Source organism: Ranitomeya imitator, chromosome 4, assembly GCF_032444005.1.
Source record: "Ranitomeya imitator isolate aRanImi1 chromosome 4, aRanImi1.pri, whole genome shotgun sequence".
NCBI lineage: Eukaryota > Metazoa > Chordata > Amphibia > Anura > Dendrobatidae > Ranitomeya > Ranitomeya imitator.
Genome location: NC_091285.1, coordinates 638,263,249 through 638,291,224, shown reverse-complemented (window position 1 = coordinate 638,291,224; position 27,976 = coordinate 638,263,249). Strand labels below are relative to the sequence as shown.

The window sequence follows — 27,976 nt, the reverse complement described above, 5'->3', positions numbered from 1 at the left end:
TGCATCGATGGGCGTCATTATTCAAGCGCACGGACAGAACGTAAGATACGTCACACTTTTGGCGTGCTACGGATCCTTGCAGGGACATTTCCCGGAAGTGGCGTTGTATTAACGAGAGGCTGAGGCCACAACATGCCGGAGAAAGAAATCGCGTTTGTAAGTTCACCGGTGACTGAGAGACGTGTGTACCGTGTGTGATGTCTGCTGAGGGGTGAGCTGCGCGGAATGCTGGGTATTGTAGTCCCACTAGGCGTCCTGTACCATGTTTTCAGGGACATAGAGTGGGACTCAGCTCTTCCAGACGTTTTTATCCGCGTCCTGACTGGACGTTTTTCGCTTATGCACGTTGTCATTTCTCTTTTAACCTTTTGCAGCACGAGTTGCGTTGTCTTTTCACCCCATAATGTTTCTGTCTGAGCTTTTCACAAGGCTTTCTTAAAGGGGTTGTCCAGTCTCGGGGTACGAGTCTGCGTTTACGTTAGGTTTCTGCAGACTTATGGACCGTCACAGCGCGCACTGTTGGGGTTCTCTGGGAGCGGGCGGTCATGTGACCACAAGGATGTGATTTCTAGACTTCCGGCCACCATCCAACTAGACGTCCGGCTCCGGTCAGTTCCCATGCACAGAGCGCGGCCGTGCAAGTCTAGTCAGCATGTGACCGCATGTATATCAATCACATCCATTCACCCGTAGAGCACAAACAGACATTTTCGGAGGTCTCCTGTTTGTTCCCCTGTCACCCCATTGGTTTCTGCTTCCTTGGGGGGCGGTAGTGGCAGGAATATGGCTACTGATGGCAGCCGCTGACTATCGCTCTTACAGGAAGAAGATGACTTGCAGTTTGAGGAGGAGATCCTGCGCAATCCCTACTCCGTCAAGTGCTGGATGCGATACATCGAGTCCAAGCTCTCGGCCCCGGCGCACACCCTCAACCTGATCTACGAGCGGGCACTGAAGGAGCTCCCCGGGAGGTACGTGTCCCCGCAGCCGGGTCCAGCCATCGTCTGGATCTCGGGTTGTGTTCAAATGTGAATTATAATTATTTTATTTTTTTTAGAAAACCCATTTACACTAAAAATAAAGTGCACATTTAGGGGCTCGCTGCACCCATGTAATATCAGAGCACGCTCTGTGGCTCGCGGTCTTATCTGGATCAGTTGCTTTTTATCCCATATGGTTTTTGGATTTATTTTTTGGTATTACGATCTGGGCATCCTATTCCACAGCACTTTACAGCCATTATCATCCCTGTTCCCGATGGGGCTCACAATCTACATTCCCTTATCAGTAGGGTCTTTGGAGTGTGGGAGGGAATCTACGCAAACACGGGGAGAACAGTATTGGGCCCTCTTCTTTTTAACATATTTATTAATGAACCTACAACATAATGCACAACTCAAAAAATCATGATAGACATAATTTTTATTAATCATAAAAGTATCACATAACCTATATAAAAGGGAAAACAAAAACCAGGTGGAAAAAAGTACGGGGTATCACAAAGACCAATTGTAGTGTATATTGTGGCTCCTAAAGTCAAATGGTAAGTATGGGTATATCCCCAATAAGCATTAAATCATGTGCACACAAGGACTCCCATGTTCGTATCCACAAAATATAATAATAACCATCATGTCTGTAAGGAGGTCACCATGTACTAGGATTATATATTATATCCCAAAAGTTGTTATAGTGCCACAAGATGTTTATTGTACAAAATCTGTCTTTTTAATGAATCAATAATGCCACAGTGGTGTTCATTATATATAGTAAAATTAAAAGTAAGATAAATAAAGAAAGAGTCTCAACGTTTCAAGCGTGTGCACAGATCAATAAAACAGCACAGTGCAATTGTTTATATGGCAACACAGCGTAAACCGTGCACACTGAATTTATATGGCAGCACAGTGCAAACAATGCACACCAAGTAGTATAGCAGCACAATGTGATTATTTGTATAGCAGCACAGTGTAGTTATTGTATGTCCAATATACCTAGAGCCCATAAGACAGACCGATAAAGAGACTACATAGTAAGGTGGAATAATATACCTTGTAGGGGGCATTCAGAGTAGAATTTCAATATTTGCAGATGACACTAAACTCTGCAGGGTAATCAATACAGAGGAGGACAATTTTATATTACAGGATGATTTATGTAAACTAGAAGCTTGGGCTGATAAATGGCAAATGAGCTTTAATGGGGATAAATGTAAGGTCATGCACTTGGGTAGAAGTAATAAGATGTATAATTATGTGCTTAATTCTAAAACTCTGGGCAAAACCGTTAATGAAAAAGACCTGGGTGTATGGGTGGATGACAAACTTAAATTCAGTGGCCAGTGTCAGGCAGCGGCTACAAAGGCAAATAAAATAATGGGATGCATTAAAAGAGGCATAGATGCTCATGAGGAGAATATAATTTTACCTCTATACAAGTCACTAGTTCGACCACACTTAGAATACTGTGCACAGTTCTGGTCTCCGGTGTATAAGAAAGACATAGCTGAACTGGAGCGGGTGCAGAGAAGAGCGACCAAGGTTATTAGAGGACTGGGGGGTCTGCAATACCAAGATAGGTTATTACACTTGGGGCTGTTTAGTTTGGAAAAACGAAGACTAAGGGGTGATCTTATTTTAATGTATAAATATATGAGGGGACAGTACAAAGACCTTTCTGATGATCTTTTTAATCATAGACCTGAAACAGGGACAAGGGGGAATCCTCTGCTTTGGAGGAAAGAAGGTTTAGGTATAATAACAGACGCGGGTTCTTTACTGTAAGAGCAGTGAGACTATGGAACTCTCTGCCGTATGATGTTGTAATTAAATTTAAGAGGGGACTGGATACCTTTCTGGAAAAGTATAATGTTACAGGGTATATACACTAGATTCCTTGATAGGGCGTTGATCCAGGGAACTAGTCTGATTGCTGTATGTGGAGTCGGGAAGGAATTTTTTTCCCCAATGTGGAGCTTACTCTTTGCACATGGTTTTTTTTTTGCCTTCCTCTGGATCAACATGTTAGGGCATGTTAGGTTAGGCTATGGGTTGAACTAGATGGACTTATAGTCTTCCTTCAACCTTAATAACTATGTAACATACAAACTACTTGCAGATGATTTCCTTGGTGGGATTTGAACCCAGGACCCCAATGCTGCAAGGCTGCAGTGCTAACCACTGAGCCACCGTGCTGCCTCTACATACATCACATGTGCATTGGTCAGAATTGCCTTGTACATAAAGCCTGTGTAAGTCGTCACATGAGGTCACCGCTTTCTTTTAGAGCTGGGTTCTTCGTGATTTAAAGGGATATTCTACAAGATATGCCATAAATGTACAGCACCATGGAATCAACGTTGCTATAAAAATTAATAATAATAAATGTATGGTGTACGTAAATGGTGATGTACGTTAAGTCACACCAAAAGGGCCCTGGCGGTGGAGAGGTGGTTGCAGTTCCCTTGCACGTTCCTGTGTACATGCGATTGAGCTCCCACCATCCACCCAGGACCCGTCTACCGTTCCTTTTATGGCTTACCCGGTGGGAAATGTCCTTATAGCACCATACGGCTATCTGTAGTCGCCACATTGGTGTAACTCTATATGGGATCCTTGGATAACATTCCAGTAGCTTCTCTGCAATAGTCCAGGTTCACACAACCATGTTTTCCTTCAGTCCGCTGTCCTTGGATCGCACATTGATGATCTTGGTTTCTTTTTTTTATACAGTTTTTGAGGCCAAAGCCAGGAACTTATAAAAAATAGAAGTCACATATGAAGGAAATCCTGGGATGTCTCCTATTTTTGAATCTTGGCTTTAGATTCTAAAAACCTAAACATGTGAACATGCCTTTAGGGCCCAGTCTAGAACTTGGCCAGTGCTTGCAGGGAATCTGAGACCGTGTCCCATCTCACACCAGGTCCAGGCTGTAGATCTGATGGCACCAGGAAGACGTTCTAATTGATGGACTGTTCTGCTGTATGTTCTGGTTTTGCTATCAATCCTTTATATCATTGTATCCTCCAGCTACAAGTTATGGTATGCCTACCTGAAGCAGCGCAGGAAGCAGGTGAAGAGGAGGTGCATCACCGATCCGGCCTTCGAGGAGGTGAATAATTGCCACGAGAGAGCCCTGGTCTTCATGCACAAGGTAAAGACATTACATTGCCTCGGCAGTGGTCGCCTTCATGTTCATCCTTCCTCTGTTTGAGACTGATCTGCTTTATAATGTGATCTCTCTGCCCCGATCAGATGCCCCGCATATGGCTGGATTACTGCCAGTCCCTCATGGACCAATGTAAAGTTACCCGCACGAGGAGGACATTGGACCGGGCTCTACGTGCTCTTCCCATCACCCAGCACCATCGTATCTGGCCCCTTTACTTGCGCTTTGTCCGTGCACACCCCCTACCAGAGACTGCGGTCAGGGTCTACAGGAGGTACTTGAAGGTAGGTGTCTGACGACTTACGTTCCATATACTCTAGATATTGTTTGTGTGACAGCCCCCCACTCTCCAGCTGAGCGTGATTGTGTTCCGAATGACTGCCGCTGTAAGTCCATTGTGGCGGCTCATCTCCCCTGAGGAAATGAGGATTGGGCATGTTGAAATCCTAGTGCCTGATGTTTTTATCTCCAGGTAGGAGGCCACCATGCACCGAAGGCTGGTCCTTCCAAAATTAGTGAGCTCTCTCTACTTGGGACAACCCAATCACTATGTTCCCCCCAGGAAAATAATAACACTTTTACTTACCTTTGGTGCAGCCGCCATTCCAATAGTGCTGGCACTAGCTCTACCGGGGCTTACATGACATTGTCACGTGAGCCCTGTGGCGGAATCAGTGCTGGTCTCACTCTCCCCTCAAGTCAGAGCTGCTCTCTCACTTCTTTAGATCTCAATTAGAGAAGAGAATGAAGTCAGTGTTGATTGGCCACGGGGATTGCGTGACATAAAAAAAATGTCTCGCGATCCCCGGGAGAGCCAGTGCCGACACTGCTGGAACGGCACCAGAGGTGAGTGTAGGTGATATTATTTTACTGGGGGGAAACACAGGGTTTCAGATCGGGATGTGTTAATCCATAGCGTATGACCAACTTTACAAACTACAGGCACGTGGCAAAGGTTGTTTTTCAGCATCAAAGTACTCACTGAATCATATCTGTTGAGAGAGGTGAGAATCACAAGACCCTCGGACATGTCTCCAGTATAACAGCGACCCTTTTCTCTTGTTGGTGACAGCTGTTTCCTGAGAATGCAGAGGAGTACATCGAATACCTGCGCTCTGTTGACAGATTGGATGAAGCAGCGTCCAGATTGGCAACCATTGTAAACCAAGATGACTTTGTGTCAAAGGAGGGAAAGTCAAATTATCAGGTGAAGAGAAGGGTAGAGGGCTTCACCTTTTTAGATGGAAGCATCTGATGGCCACTGGTCCAGCCTCTCGCTTTGGGGCACTGCTGTCAACTGTTCTCCATTCTCACTTATACAGGGGTCATCCAGTGTTTACAATGCCCAAGGTACTCGCTAAGGGTTATCTGAGAAATGTGGGCACCAGCTGGTTGCTTCCTTCCTCCCATTCTCAGAGTGAAGTAACCACATACAGGTCCTTCTCAAAAAATTAGCATATAGTGTTAAATTTCATTATTTACCATAATGTAATGATTACAATTAAACTTTCATATATTATAGATTCATTATCCACCAACTGAAATTTGTCAGGTCTTTTATTGTTTTAATACTGATGTCAAGCCCTTCACTGGCTTCCTATCGCCCAGAGACTCCAGTTCAAAACCCTCACACTGACATACAAAGCCATCCACAACCTGTCTCCTCCATACATCTGTGACATGGTCTCCCGGTACCTACCTACACGCGACCTCCGATCCTCCCAAGACCTCCTTCTCTACTCCCCTCTCATCTCTTCTTCCCATAACCGCATCCAAGACTTCTCCCGTGCTTCCCCCATACTCTGGAACTCTCTACCCCAACACATCAGACTTGCGCCTACCATAGAAACCTTCAAAAAGAACCTGAAGACTCATCTCTTCCGACAAGCCTACAGCCTGCAGTGATCCTCAACCTACTGAACAGCCGCACAGCCAGCTCTTCCCTCTCCTAGTGTATCCTCACCCACCCCCTGCAGACTGTGAGCCCTCGCGGGCAGGGTCCTCCCTCCTTATGTACTCGTGTGCCTTGTTATCTGCTCATGTTTAATGTATTTGTCTATATTTGCCCCGTATTCACATGTAAAGCGCCATGGAATAAATGGCGCTATAAAAATGTATAATAATAATAATAATAATAATAATAATTTTGGCATACAACTCCTGATAACCCAAAAAACCTGTCTCAATAAATTAGCATATTTCACCCATCCAATCAAATAAAAGTGTTTTTTAATAACAAACAAAAAAACCCATCAAATAATAATGTTCAGTTATGCACTCAATTCTTGGTCGGGAATCCTTTGGCAGAAATGACTGCTTCAATGCGGCGTGGCATGGAGGCAATCAGCCTGTGACACTGCTGAGATGTTATGGAGGCCCAGGATGCTTCAATAGTGGCCTTAAGCTCATCCAGAGTGTTGGGTCTTGCGTCTCTCAACTTTCTCTTCACAATATCCCACAGATTCTCTATGGGGTTCAGGTCAGGAGAGTTGGCAGGCCAATTGAGCACAGTAATACCATGGTCAGTAAACCATTTACCAGTGGTTTTGGCACTGTGAGCAGGTGCCAGGTCGTGCTGAAAAATGAAATCTTCATCTCCATAAAGCATTTCAGCCGATGGAAGCATGAAGTGCTCCAAAATCTCCTGATAGCTAGCTGCATTGACCCTGCCCTTGATGAAACACAGTGGACCAACACCAGCAGCTGACATGGCACCCCACACCATCACTGACTGTGGGTACTTGACACTGGACTTCAGGCATTTTGGCATTTCCTTCTCCCCAGTCTTCCTCCAGACTCTGGCACCTTGATTTCCGAATGACATGCAAAATTTGCTTTCATCAGAAACAAGTACTTGGGACCACTTAGCAACAGTCCAGTGCTGCTTCTCTGTAGCCCAGGTCAGGCGCCTCTGCCGCTGTTTATGGTTCAAAAGTGGCTTTACCTGGGTAATGCGGCACCTGTAGCCCATTTCCTGCACACGCCTGTGCACGGTGGCTCTGGATGTTTCCACACCAGACTCAGTCCACTGCTTCCTCAGGTTCCCCAAGGTCTGGAATCGGTCCTTCTCCACAATCTTCCTCAGGGTCCGGTCTCCTCTTCTCGTTGTACAGCGTTTTCTGCCACATTGTTTCCTTCCAACAGACTTACCATTGAGGTGCCTTGATACAGCACTCTGGGAACAGCCTATTTGTTGAGAAATTTCTTTCTGGGTCTTACCCTCTTGCTTGAGGGTGTCAATGATGGCCTTCTTGACATCTGTCAGGTCGCTAGCCTTACCCATGATGGGGGTTTTGAGTAATGAACCAGGCAGGGAGTTTATAAAAGCCTCAGGTATCTTTTGCATGTGTTTAGAGTTAATTAGTTGATTCAGAAGATTAGGGTAATAGGTCGTTTAGAGAACCTTTTCTTGATATGCTAATTTATTGAGACAGGTTTTTTGGGTTATCAGGAGTTGTATGCCAAAATCATCAGTATTAAAACAATAAAAGACCTGACAAATTTCAGTTGGTGGATAATGAATCTATAATATATGAAAGTTTAATTGTAATAATTACATTATGGTAAATAATGAAATTTAACACTATATGCTAATTTTTTGAGAAGGACCTGTATGTATGGCCGCCATGTCCCCAATGACAGTAGAGGATTGGTCCTCATTAGTGATAATCCGACTCATGTTCTCGTGCTCAGATAACATATTATATAACCCCCTCTTGAGAACTGGGCCGCTTTTTATTGATTTATTTTTTCCTGCGAAGTTGTAGTTTTTCAACGGCATCATTTATTTTATCATAAAATGTATTTTAAAAAGTTCTGAAGTAAAGATTAACTGATGAGGAAAAAAACACAATTCATTCCTTATTTATAAGGATTTTTTCTTCTGCATGGCAAGGTGTACTTATTTTTTCGGCATTTTTAGTTTTTTTTTTTCTTCTTTGTGGGTAAGAAAAGCGAGGTGATCATGTTGCAGGAGAGGGCCGATGGGCGCCTGGCAGTGAGTGGGAACCATTTAAATGCCACTGTCAGTTTTTGATAATGGCATCCAAGTGATTTAAGGAGTTGTTCCCTTTCAGTTAAGTTTCTGCCCCGTTGTTAGAAAACAACAAACCCGTTATACTCACCGTCACCAGGTCCATCAGCGAGTCTCCTCTGCTGTTCCCGGTGTCTGGCATTAACTGCGGTGCTGACATCACGTCGACAGCATGGCAGGCAGTTGGTGCGTTCAGTGGCTGCCAGTGTAGACAGGTCGCCACCATCAGTGCAGCCGATCTCATTCATTGACTGCTATCCTGTCGACGTGACGTCAGCGTCACAGCCAATAGCAAGCAACTGGAGCAGTGGCGGAGACTTGTGTGTGGACCTGAGGAAGGTGAAGCTCTGGTCGCTGCTGTTACAGGTGAATATATATATATAACCACTAATTCTTTCCATTTCAGCTATGGCAGGAGCTTTGCACCCTCCTGTCCCAGCACCCAGGTTCTGTCCGCTCTCTCGACTCCGCAGCCATCATTCGAGGCGGCTTGACTCGCTTTACAGACCAGAGGGGCAAGTTGTGGTGCGCACTTGCCGAATATCATACCCGCAGTGGCCATTTTGAAAAGGTATAATCTGATATTGGCCATATTATCCCTGACATGTGATTTCAGCCCCTTTTTCTTCTTTTTTTTTTACATTTTATGTTCTTGCCAGACTTCTCATTACAATGTTCTCTGTCCCAGGCTCGAGATGTCTACGAGGAGGCCATTCAGACCGTCACTACTGTGCGAGACTTCACTCAGGTGTTCGACAGTTATGCTCAGTTTGAAGAAAGCATCATTGCTGCCAAAATGGAGACAGTCAGTGAGATGGGGAAGGAAGAGGAGGGTAAGAAGCCACTTAAATGGGTTATACCTCGTCAATGTGCTGGGGAAATACCTTACTGATTCCGGGGGGGTCTGACTACTGGGACCCCCAATGATCCTGAGAATGGAAATTGCTAAGAGAATGGATGGGGATGTGGTACTCTTGCTCAACCTCCTCTCCATTCATTTTGCAGACCCCCTTGTGTCAGGATTGCTGGGATTCTCTATGACCAGTACATTGCCACATATCGATAAAGGGGTAAAAATTCTGCAGTTATCCTCCTTGTGCTTCAGTGTCCTCATATGCTCCCTATGTGTCGTTAGATGACCTGGATCTGGAGCTGAGGTTGGCTCGATTCGAACAGTTGATGGAGCGGAGACCCCTTTTACTTAACGGGGTGTTACTACGACAGAACCCACACAATGTTCATGAGTGGCACAAGAGGGTGCAGCTCTACCAAGGCAAGCCACGAGAGGTGAGTTGCGCGTTAATTCTGCCTTTATATTTTTGCTCCTCTTGTTGCTTTTAGTTTTCTCTTATTAAATGCATTTTTACCTTCTAGATTATTAACACCTACACAGAAGCTGTCCAGACAGTGAACCCGGTGAGGGCAACTGGGAAACCGCACTCTTTATGGGTGGCATTCGCCAAGTTCTACGAGGACAATGGACAAATAGATGACGTGAGTGGTGATTTATACCGGGACTAGACCCTTGCAGCTGCTTGCCATTTATTTGCTTAACAAACAGGCAATCCCTGCATGTGTTCCGTCTGTCGAACAGCCGCAGGACTCGAACATATTATTTAATCACGCCAGAGATACTGTTAGCACCTGAGCATGCTGAGATAACACCTTATCCCAGCACGTTCACTCATCACTACTAAATAAGCTTCTCTCCGGTAACCTCGCTGTCTTCCTTCGGAACAGAGGGGGCAGAGACTTAGGCTATGTGCACAAGTTTCGGATTAGTGTGCAGATTCTGCGGAAACCGCACAAAGAATTGACATGCTGCGGAAAATAAACCGCAGCATTTCTGCTCTGTACTTTCCGCACCATGGGCACTGCGGATTTGGTTTTCCATAGGTTTACATGGAACTGTACAACGCATGGAAAACTGCTGCGAATCCGCAGCGTCAAATCTGCTGCGGATCTGCAGCCAAATCCACAACCTGTGCACATACCCATATAGTTGATACTGAATCCACTTGTGACTTCACAGATTTATAGGATAAAAAAAAGCATTGCTGCCAAAAAACAGCACCACACCTGTCCACAGGTCGTGTGTGGTATTGCAACTCTAATTTACTTCAATGGAACAGAGCTGAAGTACCAGACACGACCAATGGGCTGAATTGCCACAGGGTTTTTTTTTTTTTAAGGAAAGCTTCCAACTTGGAGATGACAATATTACCATGTGGTTAGAAAATGGTGTGCAGAACAGACTGACTTTTGCATCTTTCCGTTTCTTCCCCTACAGGCTCGGGCCATACTGCAGAGAGCGACGCAGGTGCAGTACACGCATGTGGATGACTTGGCCTCGGTCTGGTGCCAGTTTGGTGAGATGGAGCTGAGACATGAGAATTACGATGAGGCTCTGACGATATTAAGGGTACGGAAATGTAGAGTTTGCCCCTGAATTACACATGGTGTCGGATTGGAAGTCAAAATCTGTTAATCCTGTATAAGTCCATATTTAACCCCTTCCCGACAATGTTGGGTCCCTGTAAATGGAGCGGGTTCAGCTGCCCAATGCGCACAGTGTAACACAGCCCACATCCTCCTCTAACAGCGGCGATTGTAGCTAAGACCCAAACCTGCCGCTAACCCCACAAATGCCTCTGTTAATCAAAAGGGGAATGTAATTACAATTTGTATCCAAAACCAAGGACCCGATTCATCATTGCCTTTGTGCCTGTTTTGTTTTTTGTCTTTTGGCTCCCAATTCATTATTCTATTTTCGCCTTCTTTCGAAGTCTACTTATATATTTTTAATTGCTTTTCCAACTGATTAATCAATTGCAACTTTTAAAAAAAACTTTTCAAATTTGCATCAACTCCGATCCAAAAGTCACAAAAGCAGTTCAAGACAATGTAAAAAAAACAAAACCTTTTGCGCCAAACTCATGAATCACGTACACCATTTATATGAATTTGGCCCCAAAACGTGCAGCAAATGTCATAAGACAAAAAAAAAGGAAAGTGACATGAAAAAAGCAAACACAAATGATTGATCGGGGCATAAATGTGTTTCCGTTGTTGCGTCCATTTTTGCTATAGTGACAGCAGCCAATGGTGATTGTGGTTGTCACATTTGCGTTCGCTTCTACCTAATTTATAACTTTTTTTTAGTTTTTTATTATGCAGCCAACAGTTATGTGTGCGCCTCTTGTACTTTTGAGTATAGGTAACAGTGTTATGTCTCTGCTTGCAGAAAGCCACGGCGATGCCTGCCCGCAAGGCTGAATATTTTGATGCCTCGGAGCCGGTGCAGAACAGACTGTACAAGTCCCTGAAGGTCTGGTCCATGCTGGCGGACCTGGAGGAAAGTCTGGGCACCTTCAAGGTACTAATCTAACTCGTCTTCCTTAGATAATACACTAACAGTAAGTATATCAGGAAATGACCTGTTTCTGGCCAGTAGAGGGGGAGTTTAAGTGGAAAGTCCAAGAAAAATCTTTACATTGACGGAAGGATTTCAAAGGTCCATTCTCCCCTACTAAGCGATTTTAAAGGGAATCTGTCAGTAGGTTTTTGCTACTTAGGCCATGTTCACACGGTCATATCTGTAAGCTAAAACCAGGAGAGGAACAGAGGATCCTGCAGTGTGAGGACATTATAGTTAATCATATTTTACATTTTCTAAAGATAAACCAGGTTAGATTTGATCAGTTAACTCTTGGAGCCTCTCTAATTTGCATGCTCATTTCCTTATACTGATAGTGGTCCCTTAATGTAGGGGGTTACCACTGGCCATTCACTAGTATGTTTCTTAACATAAGAGCAAAATATGGTAACCATTCCCCTTCCTCTATGGAGATGCCCGTGTCCGTTGTTGGTCACCTGTCTATGTAGACTAATTGACCTTGGTATTTAGAAGTTCAGCAAACTGGGGCTGTAACATCCCTTATGAAGGAAGTCGCACGTTTCCGAAACGTGTTGGATTAGGATAACAGACTACAATTCTACCCGACTATTCACACGGGAGTGACGTCACTACCCCATTTTACTAAGTGGTGATTCACCACTTTGGTCGACCGGCAGTGATTCCCCTTGCGTCTGCCACCAACCGGGTCAGCGCTTGTTCAATTAGAATCATTGCTTATAAGCCGCTTTGAACTTCTGCCGTTTTGCAGTAACCACTTGAAAAACTGCATTCTCAATTCATTGGTTCTAAGCGCCATTTGGTTCCAATATTTTCTCCCTGTATAATAGAAACACAGTGTCACTTCTGTATTTATCACTCACTCCTGGTTTTGGCTTCCAAATACTGATGTAAAATACTGAACATGTGACTGTCACCTGAATCTGAGAGTAGCATGATGTAGGAACAGAGAGCCTGATTCCAGAAATGTCACTTGCTCATCAGCTTTCTGTAGTTTCAGTACAACTGGTGTTTTATCAGCAGGAGATTATCACTGCAGGACTAGGTGTAGCGTGCCAGGCAGTCCAGCTCATCTGTGTAACCCCTGGCTCCACTGCTATTTGGCATCTAGACCTGGCACTGCCAGGGGTAATGGCTCTTACTTCAGGTCCTCACTTTTTACAATAAGATGTTACCTGATTTTCTGTCCCCCGCAGTCCACTAAGGCGGTATACGATCGCATTATTGACCTCCGCATAGCCACCCCGCAGATCATCATCAATTACGCCCTCTTCTTGGAGGAACACAACTACTTTGAAGAAAGTTTTAAGGTAGGTGTCTGTCTTACCCCAATGGGGGTGCACACGTTCACTTCTGCCAATGGTTCTTTTAGTCATGTTGCCCCTCTCCTCCCAGGCCTATGAGCGCGGCATCGCCCTCTTCCGGTGGCCCAACGTTTACGACATCTGGAGCACTTACCTGTCTAAGTTCATAGCTCGCTATGGAGGCAAGAAGCTGGAGAGAGCTCGGGACCTGTTTGAACAAGCCTTGGATGGTTGTCCACGAAAGTTTGCAAAAAGTTTGTATCTAGCAAAATCTAACTCCCGAGATGTTGAGCGGGGAACCGTCTTTACTTATTGTCATTTACCGGCCCCTCTTTCTTATCCTGATAGATATATTTCTACTGTATGCAAAGCTGGAGGAAGAGCATGGTCTGGCCCGGCACGCCATGGCTTTGTACGAGCGAGCAACTCAGGCGGTTGAACGAGAAGAGCAGTATGAGATGTTTAACATTTACATTAAGAGAGCGGCTGAAATATATGGCGTCACACACACCCGCAGTATTTATGAGCGAGCCATTGAGGTACGGGCTTTCCTACAAAATTTCATAGAAATGAACAATTTCCACTAGCTATCCCGCTACTTCTGAAGCCTTCGTTATAAGGGTAGAAGACAATATCTACCTATCGAATCCTGTTGTGCTGATAACGTTTCCTCTCTCATCCTCTTCATCAGGACCAGAAGTGATGATGTCCCAACCATCAGTCATCTGACCGCAGGGTTAGGTGGCTGGTGGTCAGGATATCCCCTCTAGTCCTGACAGAGCATCAGAGGTGGCTGGGGGGATTCTAGTGGTACTGTGCTTTTTTTTTTTCTTAATATGCTATCACCTCTGTCTGAAGAAAGTTCTCAACATTGGGAATCATGAGGTTGGCCTCACATGCACGACTCTCTCCATTCGCTTCTATAGGAGTTCCGCAAATTACCTGGCAAGCAAGTTTAGCAATTTTCATAACTCCCACATAAGTGAATGGAGAGAGCAGCTCATGTGCGGCCACGTCTTGATTCCTGACTACGCGAGACAAACACTTCTCTTGAGATCAATCTGGGTCTCACCTCTGGCTCCGATACCCATCTCAAGAATGGGTCCTTGTTAATGATGAGCGAATGTGCTCGGATAAGGTGTTATCTGAGCATGCTCGTGTGCTAGCCGAGTGTCTTCGGTGTGCTCGATAAATATGTTCAAGTCCCCGTGGCTGTTCGACAGCTGCAACACGCCTGTCTGTTATGGAATCCCTGCATATGTTGCAGCTGTCGAACAGTCGTTTATGGTGCTTTGTGATTCTTTTCTCAGATTTTGCCGGATGACCAGGCCCGGGAGATGTGTCTACGGTTTGCTGACATGGAGTGTAAATTAGGAGAGATTGACCGCAGCCGAGCAGTTTATTCCTACTGCTCTCAGATGTGTGATCCCCGGGTGAGTCCTTGAAGCCTTTGTTATTCCCGGCTAGTACAGAGAGTTATTATTCATTTTACTTTTATAGAGGCCGTCATGACCTAGTGTTAACATAAATTCTCCTGTTGCAGTTGACTGCAGTGTTTTGGCAGACCTGGAGAGATTTTGAGGTCCGGCACGGTAACGAAGACACCCTGCGTGAGATGCTGCGGGTGAAGCGTAGCGTACAAGCCAAGTACAACACCCAGGGGACCTTCCTTGTGTCTCAGAGGTTGAGGGCCGAAGGAGGAGGCGCAAATGAGGACGGCAAAGGTAACCCTATTGTGTAGTAACCAGTCTACAGAGAGGGAGGCAGGTAGTACGATTCACATACGGGGAGTGTGGGGTGCAAGCGGGCAGCCGCAAGAAAGAGGTAATGGATAGCCAGAAAATTCTCCAGGCAAAATCTAGTGCAAGGTCTATGAGGGTTGTACATGAAGCAGGAGCCTGGATAACACCAGAGAGAGGGTCACGTCTGGGCCCAAGACCCTGTGTTCTTTGGCTTCCCCCATGTTCACTCTATACATAGCATTCAAAAAAAAAAATTTATCATCCAGAATACTACTACTTCTTAAACCACAAAATGCCACAGGAATGTCCATAGAAAATAAGAAAAACCTACAGTGAGACTAAAACTTGCAGGCATTATCCGGATGGTGCGGTTTTCTTGCACCGTAGTGTGAACATGACCCACGTGACCAATGAAATTTGTGCTGCAGAACTCGCCCACTCTTGTGGGGTGCACCCTTCTCCTTGCCTATGTTAATAGCTATAAACTTTGAAATGTCTGAACCCCTCAACTTTGCCAAGATCAAATGACACTCATCCTGTTTAGGCTACGTTCACATTAGCGTTGTGCGCCGCTGCGTCGGCGACGCAACGCACAACGCGCGCCAAAACGCATGCAAAAACGCTGCGTTTTGCGACGCATTCGTTTTTTGCCGAAATTCGGACGCAAGAAAAATGCAACTTGTTGCGTTTTCTTGGTCCGACGCTTGCGGCAAAAAAGACGCATGCGTCGCACAACGCAACAAAAAAAACGCATGCGTCCCCCATGTTAAATATAGGGGCGCATGACGCATGCGTCGCCGCTGCGTCGCCCGACGCAAACTAGCATAACGCTAGTGTGAACGTAGCCTTAGAGCGGCTCCATGTTTCTTATGGAAGTCGGGCATGTTGATGTCTTTGTTCTTGCGGCCTCTTCTTATATTCCTCTTAAATATATCTTTCTATCGATAACTATCTGATTGCTCAGGGTTGCACAGACAACTGGAACAAGGGTCCTGAGTCCACCATATAGTATAGAGGTCAAACATGGGCTTTCTTCATTAATGTCTATGGACCATTTGGGCAGTGCCGCATGACAATGGGGCATTTTAGTTTCTGGGGGTCGGCCAGATGCCACCAGGTGATAAATTGCAGCATTAGAAATAACCCTTTAAGGGAACGTTTGCAATTCCTGCAAGTGTTCACAAACCACATAATTTTCCATAGTTTCACAATCTGAGAGAAGGACAGTTTCTCTTGTCCTCGGCCTGTCTTTCAGACCCTAGGGGTGATACCGTATATTGGTCTGATCCCACCATGAGTGGTCACCAGGAATATCTTGTATCTTTTCAGAACCAGCAGATGAGATGCAGGCTCTGGAGCAGAGAGCGGCCGTGGTGGCAGCAGAGGCCGAGAAGGATAAACCTCAGATGAAGGAGAAGATCCTCTTTGTCAGGTCAGTAAAGTCAGGTTGTTGTATCCACCACTTTAAGGGCCACTGTTTTACCGTGCCGTTACTTAATGGACCTGTTTTACCTTTCGGTGCAGATCTGATGCCTCCCGCACAGAATTAGCAGAGCTGACGCTTCAAAACAATCCAGACGAGATAAATATTGGAGATGACGATTCGGAAGAGGAGCTGGAGCCGGACGGTGAGTGAAATGTTTGCACTTTACAAAGCCTCCAATGCGACTGGGTGTCCATGTGTGGTATTGGACAAGCTTCAGGGCTACACATGTGGGGCTTTAATTCCGGATAGGTCATTACATGGGGAAAATGGCCAACCTCTGCCTGTAAGTATTGTATTAGATGGTTCATGGTTGCAAGTTCAATCTTTTCAACAGTAAGAGAGCCATGGTCTGCTGCAGCATTCTTGCTGCCTAAATTACTGGAAGTTTGGTCTTGTCAACACTTAGAAATCATAAGACAGGACTGTCATGGAGATTATACCTGCATGCTAGAGTGGATATGTGTTCTATTCGTGAAAAGCATCGTATAAGTTGGAGGAGGATCGGGATTCACAGACTGGCCGTTGGCTATCCCGTCAAGCATGACAGCTCCATAGAAATACTTGCTGCCAGGCTCAGTTGGGGAAAGCCGATGGCCAGTCCGAACACTGGGATCCTTGTCAGGCCATCTTAACAAACGTGAAAAAAGACAGTCTGAATGATGCCCAAGCGGCTGTTCACATCTTTGTGCTTTAATGATAGACTGTCCAGAAAGAAAAAAAAAATCTTTCATCCAAAACATTCACATCAATGGGTTTGTGAAGAGCAGACAGAATCCAAATGGCGGTTTGTTTTCTGCATACGAGAAAAGTGAATGTCGGATGCCACACTAATGGTAGAAATGGAGACATTGACCAAAAAGGACAAAAATCCAGCACATAACAATGTTAGGCTCTGAACACACCACTTCCATTCACGACCCACCAGTGACTGGGGTAGAACTAGTTTTGGGCGTTGTTTTGATTGTTGAAACTGCAGCATTCAATTTATTTTTCCCATATAAATATATAATTATTAGTTTTGTTTTGAAGGCACCTTTAACCTATACTACAGCTTTTGACACTGAAATAATCAATTTTTATTCTATTTGTTTCCCCCCCAGAGGTGCAGCTGGAGCAGAAGTCCGTCCCTTCTTCCGTCTTCTCTGGTCTTGCTGATGACTGAACCCACCACTCTCCTGCAACCTTTTCCCCACCAATTCTAGACCACAAAAATAAAAGACAAACCACAGCATTTTCATTCTCCTTGATTGATTTTTTTTTTTTTTTATATACAAATAATTGCAAAATCATTTAATATAGATATTTATAATAAATCTGTATGTATATTATAAATACATGTGGCGGGGTAGCTAGTCATCAGCTATGGAGTCCAGACTCGCTGAGACTGTTCCGCCTACGATTCATCCATGTTATCTGTAATAGGTTTATAAATAGTGTATGATGCATTGCTTGAGTTCTGTGGGGGTGTTGCCTTTTATCCTCAGGGGTGGGGCTAACAATCAGAAGGTGGAGCTAAACAGTTGAACTTGCCTCTAAGGAGCCAAAAATATCAAAATTTCTCTAGTCTCCATTATATTAACCCTATCGCTACTGTATATGGCTAAGCACTTAATAGGGAACTTCTAGGTTGAAAACGGTCTAAAGCTGCGGCATAAAAACATGGCTCATTAAAGTTTCTGTTCCACGGCTAGGAGCCTACCCATTGTATTACAAAGTGTGCTTGTGCAGAGCATGGTCACCCTCCCTGCAGTTTTATACAGTCATTGTTTGTGCTGACTATAAAGATATAAGAATGTAAAAGCTCAGACCAAAAAAAAAAAAGGGCAAGTTCTTTTAGGATGGTAGAAGAACCACAAATCTCAGCATTCTATAACAGTGGAAGGGTGCAACAGAACATCAGTAGCTATGGTTTATACACACAGGCAAAAGGTAGTTTCAGGTAATAGTTATATTAACCAATTCAGGGGAGATGGCTCAGTGTGTACATGCACCAGGCTTACAGACCTAATCCAGAAAAGAGCACGGCTTGAAAGCAGTTAGGGTAGATGTATGTAGAGCCAGCGGCAAGCGTCTGCCGTGTTGTTCTTAACCAAGAGGATACAGACTTATAAGGGCAGAACACTTAAAGCTCATTTCTTTCCCACCACAATTCTTACATTATAAACAGCTTCCATCCAGTTTTCAGCCTGTATATTTATAATATACAAATATTGTCTACATCTTTTAGAGAACAAAGAAAAGGCAAAAGAGGTGCCAGCCAACTTATTCTCCAGCGAGTGGCTAGAATATACACGCCACCACCCTTTCTTACTCTGCCTTTTTGTCAAAGTCAGGGGCGCCTAGGCTACTAGGATCCAGCCCCTGTAACTTAGGATTTGTTAAAAAGAATGTATGATTGAAAAGAATAGGCAAAGCTAAAAAAAAAAGCCTTCCGATAAGAAGGAAAAATTTTAAAGCATGGACTAAGGAAACACGACAAGGGCAATTCCTTCAGCAGATACATAGCACTGGACATGCAGCACAACAGTGAACCATGGACGGCCAAAGAAGCCATGGCAGTGGTGATGGGTAGGTGAAAAAGGCAAGGCAGTGGATACCCACCATGGAGTAGTCCATGGTTGCATTACAAATGGTAGAGGCAGTGAAAGGATGTGCGAAATGAGTGAAGAGCAGTAAAGAAAACCAGTGGTCCAAGTAGCCATGCAGATATGAGATGAAGCAGCCACCTAGCGACTTTCAGCAGGAAGGAGGTCACCACAAGTGAACTGGACTTATCACTTTGGACAATAACAAGCTAACCAAAAAAGACCAAGAATGGGTGGTAGTGGGGAGAGAACTCAGGCCATCTTCACGAGCAGATACATTTGCCATTTTGTACTGTGTAAAGTGTTGAAGGCACCGATGCAAAAACTGGTGTAGACTACAGTAGTGTTAGATATGTGGCACCAAGTTCATGGAAGGCACCAGCTTGGCACATCATGGAGGGCGAGAAGACAGAAGAACTATTTTCTCTATAGACAGGTGGAAACTACTGGGCCTACATTCAGAAATGTCATAGAACACCAGTCATCAGTTTAAGATCGGAGCCTATACAACCAACAAAGCGTCAGACATTGGAGAGAACACGTGAGGAACAGGCACGACCTGACCTACACTGTGAACTCTAGATCCCTCACTGGTGTTCAAAGAAATAGTAATGACAAACCCCAAGGAGGTGAGATTAAAAAGCGGCAGAAGGACATGACCTATCCAAGATTAAATTAGTACAGTTTATTTGGGAGTGCCAGCTTTTTTGGGTGTAGTGGGCCTCTTGCTTTGCCAGAGATGACCTTGGATTGTAAAGGCGTCAACGCTCATGGACATGGTCTTGCTGGGTATCTGCGTAAATCGTTTGCGGTCCGAACTGTACTTGAAGATTTCTTCCACCATGGTCAAATTTATTGTTCGTGGACCGTAGCCGGCCAGACGAGTGAGCTCATCAGTCTCAGAGGAAAAGGTATAAACCGCTCGAAACTGACAACTACTGTCACGAAACAGGATGAGAAAGTGGTTGGCTTGGCTCTTGTCCATGTCCTAAGAAAAAAAGAAAGAGGATTTTGGCATTATACATGTCACTCTTCCGTAGCAGAGCCATTATCAACATCTCCTGTTAGCCACCAGGTCGGATAGCACCTGTTCAACAGATTAATAGATTTAAAGTGAACTTGTCAGCTTGGACAACACCATTTGCCTACAAATCTGCAGTTTAGTAGCATTACAATGCTGCCTGACCACCTTACTGAAAGTGTGGCTATCTGGAGACGTCAGCTTTCAGTCATGGCGGGTGTAGACAAAGAGGTTACAGTCACCACTCACTATACTGTGAGCAGCAGCTGTAAGCATGCCCCAGACTTTGATGGCTCACTTTCCACAAATGAGCTACAGAGCCACCTGTCAGAGTGCCAGAGCGTGCTTACAGCCACCTCATGTATACTGAGGGGTGAATGAAGTCAGCTGGCCACGCCTCTATGACTGAAAGCCAGAGGAGATAAGTTTATTTTCTCCTGGCAACCACACTTTCAGTAACACTGCAGACTAACCTTATAATTCTCAGGTCCCATGTGTACCTGAGACCTTGCACTGAGAATGTTGGCTCAACATTAATAGTAGTTGTCAAGGATTACACAACTAAAGCTCCCACACATTAATTTTACATTTCAAGCAACTTTTCAACATTTACCAAAAGTGAAGTGTTCCTTGTCACGGCACATGAGCTCTCAGAATAAAAAAATTCTACTTGTAAGGTCATGGCACATATCTTCCTACCTCATCTTTTTCATCACTTACAGTTCAATAGCATGCAGCGTCCATAAAAACCATTACATTGGCAGCACGCATGCTCGGCCCACAGATCTTACTACGCATGAGTCTACGGACAAATCTCTAGGCATCATGGAAACTGTAGTCTAGGATGCTTAGAAATGGCCACGATCCAGATGTAAACCAAGCAGCCCAAAGAAAAGGAAAATTTTAAGATATAGATATTTAAAGGAGTGGTCTGACAATAAAATTACTTTTAATCAATACATGCAAAAAATGTATTTACCCCCAAAAATAAGACCTATCATAAAAATAAGACCTATCATAAAAATAAGCCCTAGCAAGATTTTACATGATTTTTGAAGTATGCTTGAAATATAAGCCCGATACCAAAAAATAAAGCCCTAGTTAAAATCAGGGCCAGCATAGGATAGGGGAGGAAATCTGGGCAATTGCCCAGAGCCCCCAGCATTTCTATTCTGAGGTTAGCACTGTGTAAGGACCTTTGGTGACATCACATTCGTGTGACCAAGATGACATTAAAAGGTCCCTTAACTGCAAAAGTCTAGAGGAACTAGGCTGGTTTGTACCGTATGTGCAGTGTATGTCTATACATGTGTATGTATGCGCAGTGTGTGTAAACTTGTGTATGATGACATGATTATACTTGAATAAATGTTGATTTTTAAAAATTTTTTTTTTTTTTTTTATCAAGAATAGATGTGGATTGTTGTTCATGGAAAGAAATAAAACATCCCTTGAATATAAGCCCTAACTAAAAAAATAAATATAAGACCCCCTCTTACACATACATATCTTAATATCAGACAACCCTTTAGTTTAGATGCTTTTTAAAAAGATGTAAAAAGCTTATGGAAAACCCAACTTACAATTAAAAAGTTTTAAATTAGATTTGACCTAAATACTTCAAAGCAACTAGCACATTTTTAATTACGGCACAAATTTGCACCTCCCGCCATGACGAGACAAAAAAATGAGGTCAATGGAAATCTAAACTACTGACAACAATATGAAATCAGTGAGCTGGGATGAGCGGAGTATTATTTTGGGGGGGAAAAAAGAATTTATCACAGCAGGGGTCTCCGCTCATGCGGGATTTGTGCACTTCAGAGAGGCGTTTTAAGAAATCGGTGGGGTCTTGTGGACCTGGACCTCCTCTGATCAACACTTTGCATCTCCTCTAACATGTTAAAAACTTTTTTTAAGTTACACTTTAATTTTGCCGTAGCCTCACGTGAAGGTAAAGATCCTAAACTTTTCATCTAGAAAATAGAAAGGAGCAAAGAAAAGGACAATCCGCATCCACTCACCTCTAGCACTTTGTTCTTCTGCGGTTCATTGACTTTGCCTGCAAGGCAGCAGTGAGACAAAGCATTGTGGATGATAAATTTGTTTGACTTTGCACTTGGTTCTTTGTACAGACGAGGCCCTGAAATAAAGAAAAAAATATATAATAATGATTAAAATACAGACTAAGAAATATACCGGCATGAAAAAGTTGGGGTAGCCATTTCTTTTGCAAAACTGCAGTAACCAGAAGTCCACTCGGCCTCACGCGTATGGATGGAAATAGGAAATGAGGCTTCCGAAACTTACTGCTTGGTCTGTACAACTGGTTGATTAGAAGTATAGAGCTGGTTTGCCCGTGATCAGAACTACACGGTACAAGAAGTAAAAAGTCAGGTCCATGAAGACGTAGATTACCTGTATACTCTGGGATGGAGGCTGGCGATGATGCAGTAGAACCAGTATCCCAGTCCTTGTCTCCATTCTGCGTGAAGAGACCCCGGTTGGGAGACATTAGTCCGGAGGGGGAGACCGCCCTGAGAGGAACAGGAAATGTATTAACATATTAGGAAATTCCCTGATAAGTATTGCTGCTTATATCATTAGTGCATGACTGCATGTTTTACATGCAGATTTTGTTGGGAAGTTGCCCTTAATTTCATCCCTTGATAGCTTAAAAAGGCACCATCACAACATAAACCTGATTAAAAACAATAGGTTATGTAAATAGAAATCTCACAATTTTCACAGAGGCCAGTGGAGCTTTTTCAAACTCTACAATATCCTGTTTCAGGAAACAACACATGTACATTAGCAGCAATAAACAGACTCTGACCCGATCTTATGTATAGAAGTGTCTAATGAGCATGTGCAAAGGTCATTGAACAGCGAGATGGAATCAGGGTCAGCAGTGGGTGACATCACCTATTGTGATTGGTAAATCCTGTGTTATTAGCGGTTTATAGAGGTGTTACCTGTCATTGTAATCCTGCCTCTGATGATAATGAGACTGCTGATAACTCTTCCTGAAAAGTTAGCAAGTAGGAGACCAAAAAAAAGCTCCAGCGGCCAGGGTGAAAATTTCAAGAATACAATTTACCCAATTTATTAAAAAAATAATAATTATTATCATATGAGGGGAAAAAAACTATGTAAAAAAATACGTTACACAAAAACCTGGGTTAAGTGATAGTTCAGTTTCTTATGATAGCTTTTCTTTAACAATACTAGAAAGCAAAAGTTAGCTAGTATTGTTACACTATCCATGATGCATTTTCTGTATAACATCTTTACCTTGGCGATCGAGGTGATTTTTTATATAATCCGCTACCATTATCATTTCCCACGGTAGAAAGGGACATGGTGGACTGAGAGTAGACTTTGCTCAGTTTGGAGCCTAAAAATGAATGAAAAAGTCACTTCTATTCTTCCCTTTTACGTGTAATCCACCACATTCTCCAGGATCGCCAATCTTACCTAATAGTCCTCTCACAGGACTTCGGGAAATAACAGAGTCATCATGGAAGACTGTTTTTGGACGAGGTTTTTTAACAGCTCTAACAGTCATAGGTTTTTGTCGAAGGACTTTATCTAGATCTTCCATTATCTTCAGTTGATGTCGGCGCTGGTACTCTTGCCTGGTGAAGTCTCCTCGACGATGCACTGCCTCTTCTTCCTTGCGTTGTAGCTCCTCCTGCTGTTGCTGTCGACTGGAAAGAAATTAAAAATAAATATATAACTAAAAGTCAGAGGAACTTACATTGGAAAGTTAGAATTGTTTCATCCCATCATGTCATGATTCACATCGCGGGGTGGTCAAGCAGAAAAATGGTTTGTGGAAAGATGATGTCAACACAGCTCCTTGACTCCCCTGCCCCCAATTGACTTCCACATCATCTAGAAGTAACAGTCCTGATCTTACCTGGCCTCCTCTTTCTTTTCCTTTTCATCCTCTTGCCATTGCTTCCTCTTCCGTGCTTCCTCCACCCTCTTCTGCTGTTTCTCCAGCAGAGCCGCTCTCCTTTGGGCCATTTCATCCTCTGTCCGCTCCTCACCCTAAAAACAGAATATGATTTACATCATCAAGACCATTTATGGTACTTTATTTCTAAAAAAGTATTAGAAAATGTTCAACCGGGAGTCACAGAAAAGAGTACATTTTGGCAAGTTATAGGTCAACTTGACTTTCTTACTTTAAAGAAGAATCCAACTCCTCTCTGCAATCCCTCTTCTCCTGGAGTTCCTTCTAGTGAGTCCATCCCATCGACTTCAGGATCTCCTGTAGGCTGCAACTCAGATAATGGGATCTCAATCAAACTAGTTCTTTTGGCTTCTTCCCCGGCCAATAACCCAACGCCACTGCTCTGAGGAAACACTGAAGCCACAGGGCGCGAGTTCCCATGATTTTCATTAATTGGCTGAGGTTCCTCATTTTCTTCCTCTGCGAAATGTATGGAGGACCGTGTTTGGACTGTAACTTTGCTGGGGGAGAATTTTCGCAAGTGAGGTATAGTGTCCACATTCTGCGGAGGGGTGAGTACTCTATTCAAAGGTGGAATCTTAAGCTCAACAGGACGAGTATTTTTGGGACTCTTAGGTGCAATTGGTTGTATCTGCAATGATCGTCTGGTATTTGGCTGGGGAGATTTTGGAGCCATACGTGAAGGAGACTGTGAAGGGGATGCCGGGGAGGAACGAGGAGTTTGGATCTCCCTAGTAAGTCTAGTGGGGGGTGAGGACTTTGGCCGATGGGCTGGAGGCGAGGACTTTGAGGCTGGTATAACCCAGGCTTTACTTTCTTTCTTCATTATCTTTTCCTGTTGATCTGAAAGTCTTTTCATATCGGTCTGGAGAGAGGACAGTGCAGAATTCAGTTTTTCTACTGCCCTATTGTACTCCCCCAGGTTGTTCTCTAGTCCTGCTTTTGTCACTTCTGGGGAAAAACTGACTTGTTTCTCACTACGACTTTTTATAGATGCATCAGGCATCCTGCTGTCATTATTTTTTTCTTCTTCTTCTTCACTTGGTTTCTTAAGATTTTCATCTTCATTTTCCTTAGGAAGCCCCTCATCTGGGGACAACTTCAAATCGTCCAGTCCTTCATCTTCTCCATCTTCTTCTCCATCCCTCTTTTTTAACTGGAGGAAGGCGTTCTTTCCAAGCCGTTGTCGATGCTTTGCAAATATAGCTTCTATTCTTTTTTTCTGGGCCTCAATAGCCCTTCGTTTCTCTTCAAGCCTAGCTCCGAGCTGACTCATCTCAGAGTTCAAGGCTGGACTCTTAACTGGGGATTCTTCAGCTTTTTGTGCCCATGTGGTTGTATTAGGAGAATTAACAGGGACTGAAGATGGGGAACCATCCGAGTTTACTTTGGCATCAAGTTTCTTTTTGCGTTCAGCAAAACTTGTCATCTTTGCACTTGAGCCAGCAGAAGAATCAGCCTGGGAGCTAAGTGAGCTTCGACTGGATTCTTGAGTATGTCTTGTCTCTTCTGCATCAGAATCTAGACTATTATCCCTCAGCACAGAGTCATCATCTCTAGAAAGCCTTCTAGAGCCATCATGAGTCCTGTAAACACCCAAGTTTGGGGCAAGCTCTTCTTCTACTTTGGATGGCTTAGATTCCTCAGGCGAATGAAGATAGAAACCATCTGGTGCTCCGTCTGGGAGAAGCCGGGTTTCAGAACTGTGGATAATCTGCAAAGCTTCTTCAATGGTTGGGAGATCAGTCTGTGTTCCTTGACCACCATTTGGTTTCTCCTGAACCTGTAGGTCACTGGTTCCTTTCACCGTTAATGGGACTTTTTTAAAGGTGCGGGGTTGCATTGGAAATTCTGCTCCGTCCTCAGTAGGGGTGTAGGTCGACTTTTTAACACAGTTTGGTGAGGATGGAGTATATACTGGAGGAGGAGTCAAGCTGTCCGAGCTAACAGACCGAAGAATGCTTACAGGGTTCCCCATTACAATGTCTACGTCACTGTCAAGCCCAAATGGTATACTAAAGGAGACTGCCTGAGACAAAGGATGACTATGGAAAGAGAAAAAAAAGGGAAAGTAAATACAAAGAAACTACAAATTATAACATTCTCCAACTTCTAAACAATATACCAACACACCTTAATGGATTTTTCGACCAGGTCTTTCCAAATCCATCCATGTGGGACATTGATGATGAGTGAGGCAACGATCCTACAAGACCAGGACAATTGTGATTTAAAATTGCCATATATAAAATAAATAAATCTTAAAAATATTTCCAGGAAAAGTGAAATTTACCTGTGGTTCCAGGGCGAAAGTTAAACACAGGAGAACCTCTGAAAAAAAAAAAAAATAAATAATAATAATAAAAAAAAAAGCTTTTTGGTGCTATGGACAGAGTAGTAGTGAGTGGGCAGAGAGGAGGTTAATGGGAACTAAGACTCACATGGACAGCCAGGAACTGTCAACTCTCCTGACAGATCTACTTTACTAGTACCTATATTTCATAATCAATTAATACTGGAGTATGTTTTGGAGAATTTTTTTTTATTATTCTGTGTCATTCCTTCTTTATTCCTGAAAATATAAGAATAACTTGACAATGGGGTGTTACCAGTTTGAGGTGTGTCCTCGCACAACCCTGACATTGTCCAATCAGCGCTGTCAGTTTCAGACAGTATGGACACGCCCCTTTGGATAGTAACACCTATATGTTAATTTAATCATACATGTCTAGGGAGGAAAAACATCGAAATGGAACGACAAAGGGTTATGAGAAACATGGCTTCAAAATAGTTATTACTGGAGGAATACAAATATTTACCGAGATCGACAAGTCTATAAAGCTGTCAGATCCTTAAACTGACCACAACTCAGCATATATACACAAACTCACATACTATACTTGCTTACTTTTGACAGGGAGCTCTCCAGAAACAGTTTGATAACCGATTTCAATGGTATCTGTATCATCTGGATGCAAATACAGTTGAATTCCATGGTGGAACAGGGAGCCTTCTGCTCCTTGCTCCACCGTTCAGCCTGTGCATCCAAGTTCTGAGGAGACTTCATACTGTGTTGGGGGACATTATACTGTGTGGAAGCAATTTGGGGTCATCGTACTGTGTGTAGTGTAATTCTTCTATGGAGTATTAAACTGTGCGTGGGGAATATCATAGTGTATGAGGGCCATGAGAGAGGTGTCGTAATGGGTGAAAAACACTAAGCGACTTCAGTAGAGGTAATCTTTAAGTGCTTGTGAACCAGCACATGTCCCTCTCTGTGTCTTTAAAAGTTGGGAGTAATGCACTTCTGTGACCGACTATGTTGTAATCTAGCCCAAAAATGTTTTGGGTCTATGTTATTGACATATGCTCCTAATTCCGATCCTGAAGAAGGCATTTTAGCTTGGTGGCCAACAAACATGCCATAATGTGAGGTGAGCTAGGTGCCGCATATAAAAGCTGGCAGAGTATACCTACCCCCCACTGTGTGCACTGGACGGTGTTGTACTCTCGTTTCCAAGCTGCAAGTCTACAATTGAATACCAAAAGTCAAAAACAACAAGACAAATGTGAAAGAGACTAAACTTGATATTTTTATTGCATAATATCCGTTTTGGGTCAAGTATGATTAGCTGGATTAGATCTCCTTACCTTTAGGTTGCACAAAATCTGGCTTGGTGACCTCAAAGCAATAATACAGATCAGCTAAGAGCGAAAGGAGATTCACCTGTCCAGAAGGGCAAAAAAAAAATATGTTATGCATGTCCAATCTCTGGCATAAATGGTGGAAGAAGTCATGAACGTCTGTGTCTCACCCGCAGGGCAGTGGGCACATAAAGGAGGTCCTCCAGGGAAAGTGGGCAAGATGGCGGTAGATGGTTGGTATAGAAGTCTCTCAGGAGCTGCAGGTTGTAGAGACTATCAGCCACGGACATCGTATCCTTTAAGCAGACATCTAAACAAAAAATTAAAGAGGACTGAATATAGAGGATTTTATATTGTCATTGGTTTTCCGAGAGGCAAATTTCCTCCCAGACGTCAGATCAGATTGATCTTTATCCAGGAGGTTCCCCAAAACTGCTAGCTCTGCAAAAATAGACCAGACAATCCGCGGAAGAGAACAAATAAGAAGGAACATACTGGCAAGTTGGCGTTTAGCTTTACGGGATGTGTCATCAGAAAATGGCCTATTTTTTATGTCACGTCAGATGTATATTCTTTTAAAATTTTCGACATCACT

The 27,976-nt window shown here is 43.7% G+C and overlaps 2 protein-coding genes across 3 annotated transcripts in view; one reads left to right on the top strand and one right to left on the bottom strand.

Moving 5' to 3' along the window:
* Positions 1 to 65: 65 nt before the first annotated feature.
* XAB2 (XPA binding protein 2) lies at positions 66 to 17,379 on the top strand. Its single transcript, XM_069766843.1, has 19 exons — positions 66 to 156; positions 823 to 971; positions 4,030 to 4,153; positions 4,255 to 4,452; positions 5,241 to 5,375; positions 8,608 to 8,772; positions 8,890 to 9,034; positions 9,337 to 9,488; positions 9,576 to 9,695; positions 10,492 to 10,623; positions 11,446 to 11,577; positions 12,813 to 12,926; positions 13,012 to 13,174; positions 13,269 to 13,459; positions 14,231 to 14,353; positions 14,464 to 14,644; positions 15,992 to 16,094; positions 16,187 to 16,290; positions 17,249 to 17,379. Exons 1-19 carry the CDS (start codon positions 133 to 135, stop codon positions 17,308 to 17,310), a joined length of 2,517 nt encoding a protein of 838 aa, XP_069622944.1. The 5' UTR covers positions 66 to 132; the 3' UTR covers positions 17,311 to 17,379.
* Positions 17,380 to 17,960: 581 nt separating this feature from the next.
* Positions 17,961 to 27,976, bottom strand: part of CAMSAP3 (calmodulin regulated spectrin associated protein family member 3) — a 100,952-nt gene continuing 90,936 nt past the window's right edge. For both annotated transcript variants that reach the window (XM_069766841.1, XM_069766842.1), the window contains 12 exons: positions 27,552 to 27,691; positions 27,388 to 27,463; positions 27,214 to 27,265; positions 26,030 to 26,067; positions 25,870 to 25,942; positions 23,948 to 25,781; positions 23,677 to 23,810; positions 23,232 to 23,464; positions 23,049 to 23,151; positions 22,173 to 22,291; positions 21,779 to 21,897; positions 17,961 to 19,721 (listed from right to left, as the gene is read on the bottom strand). In XM_069766841.1, the coding sequence (XP_069622942.1) occupies positions 19,419 to 19,721; positions 21,779 to 21,897; positions 22,173 to 22,291; positions 23,049 to 23,151; positions 23,232 to 23,464; positions 23,677 to 23,810; positions 23,948 to 25,781; positions 25,870 to 25,942; positions 26,030 to 26,067; positions 27,214 to 27,265; positions 27,388 to 27,463; positions 27,552 to 27,691 (3,224 nt within the window). In that variant the 3' untranslated portion in view covers positions 17,961 to 19,418. The remainder of the gene's footprint in view (positions 19,722 to 21,778; positions 21,898 to 22,172; positions 22,292 to 23,048; positions 23,152 to 23,231; positions 23,465 to 23,676; positions 23,811 to 23,947; positions 25,782 to 25,869; positions 25,943 to 26,029; positions 26,068 to 27,213; positions 27,266 to 27,387; positions 27,464 to 27,551; positions 27,692 to 27,976) is intronic.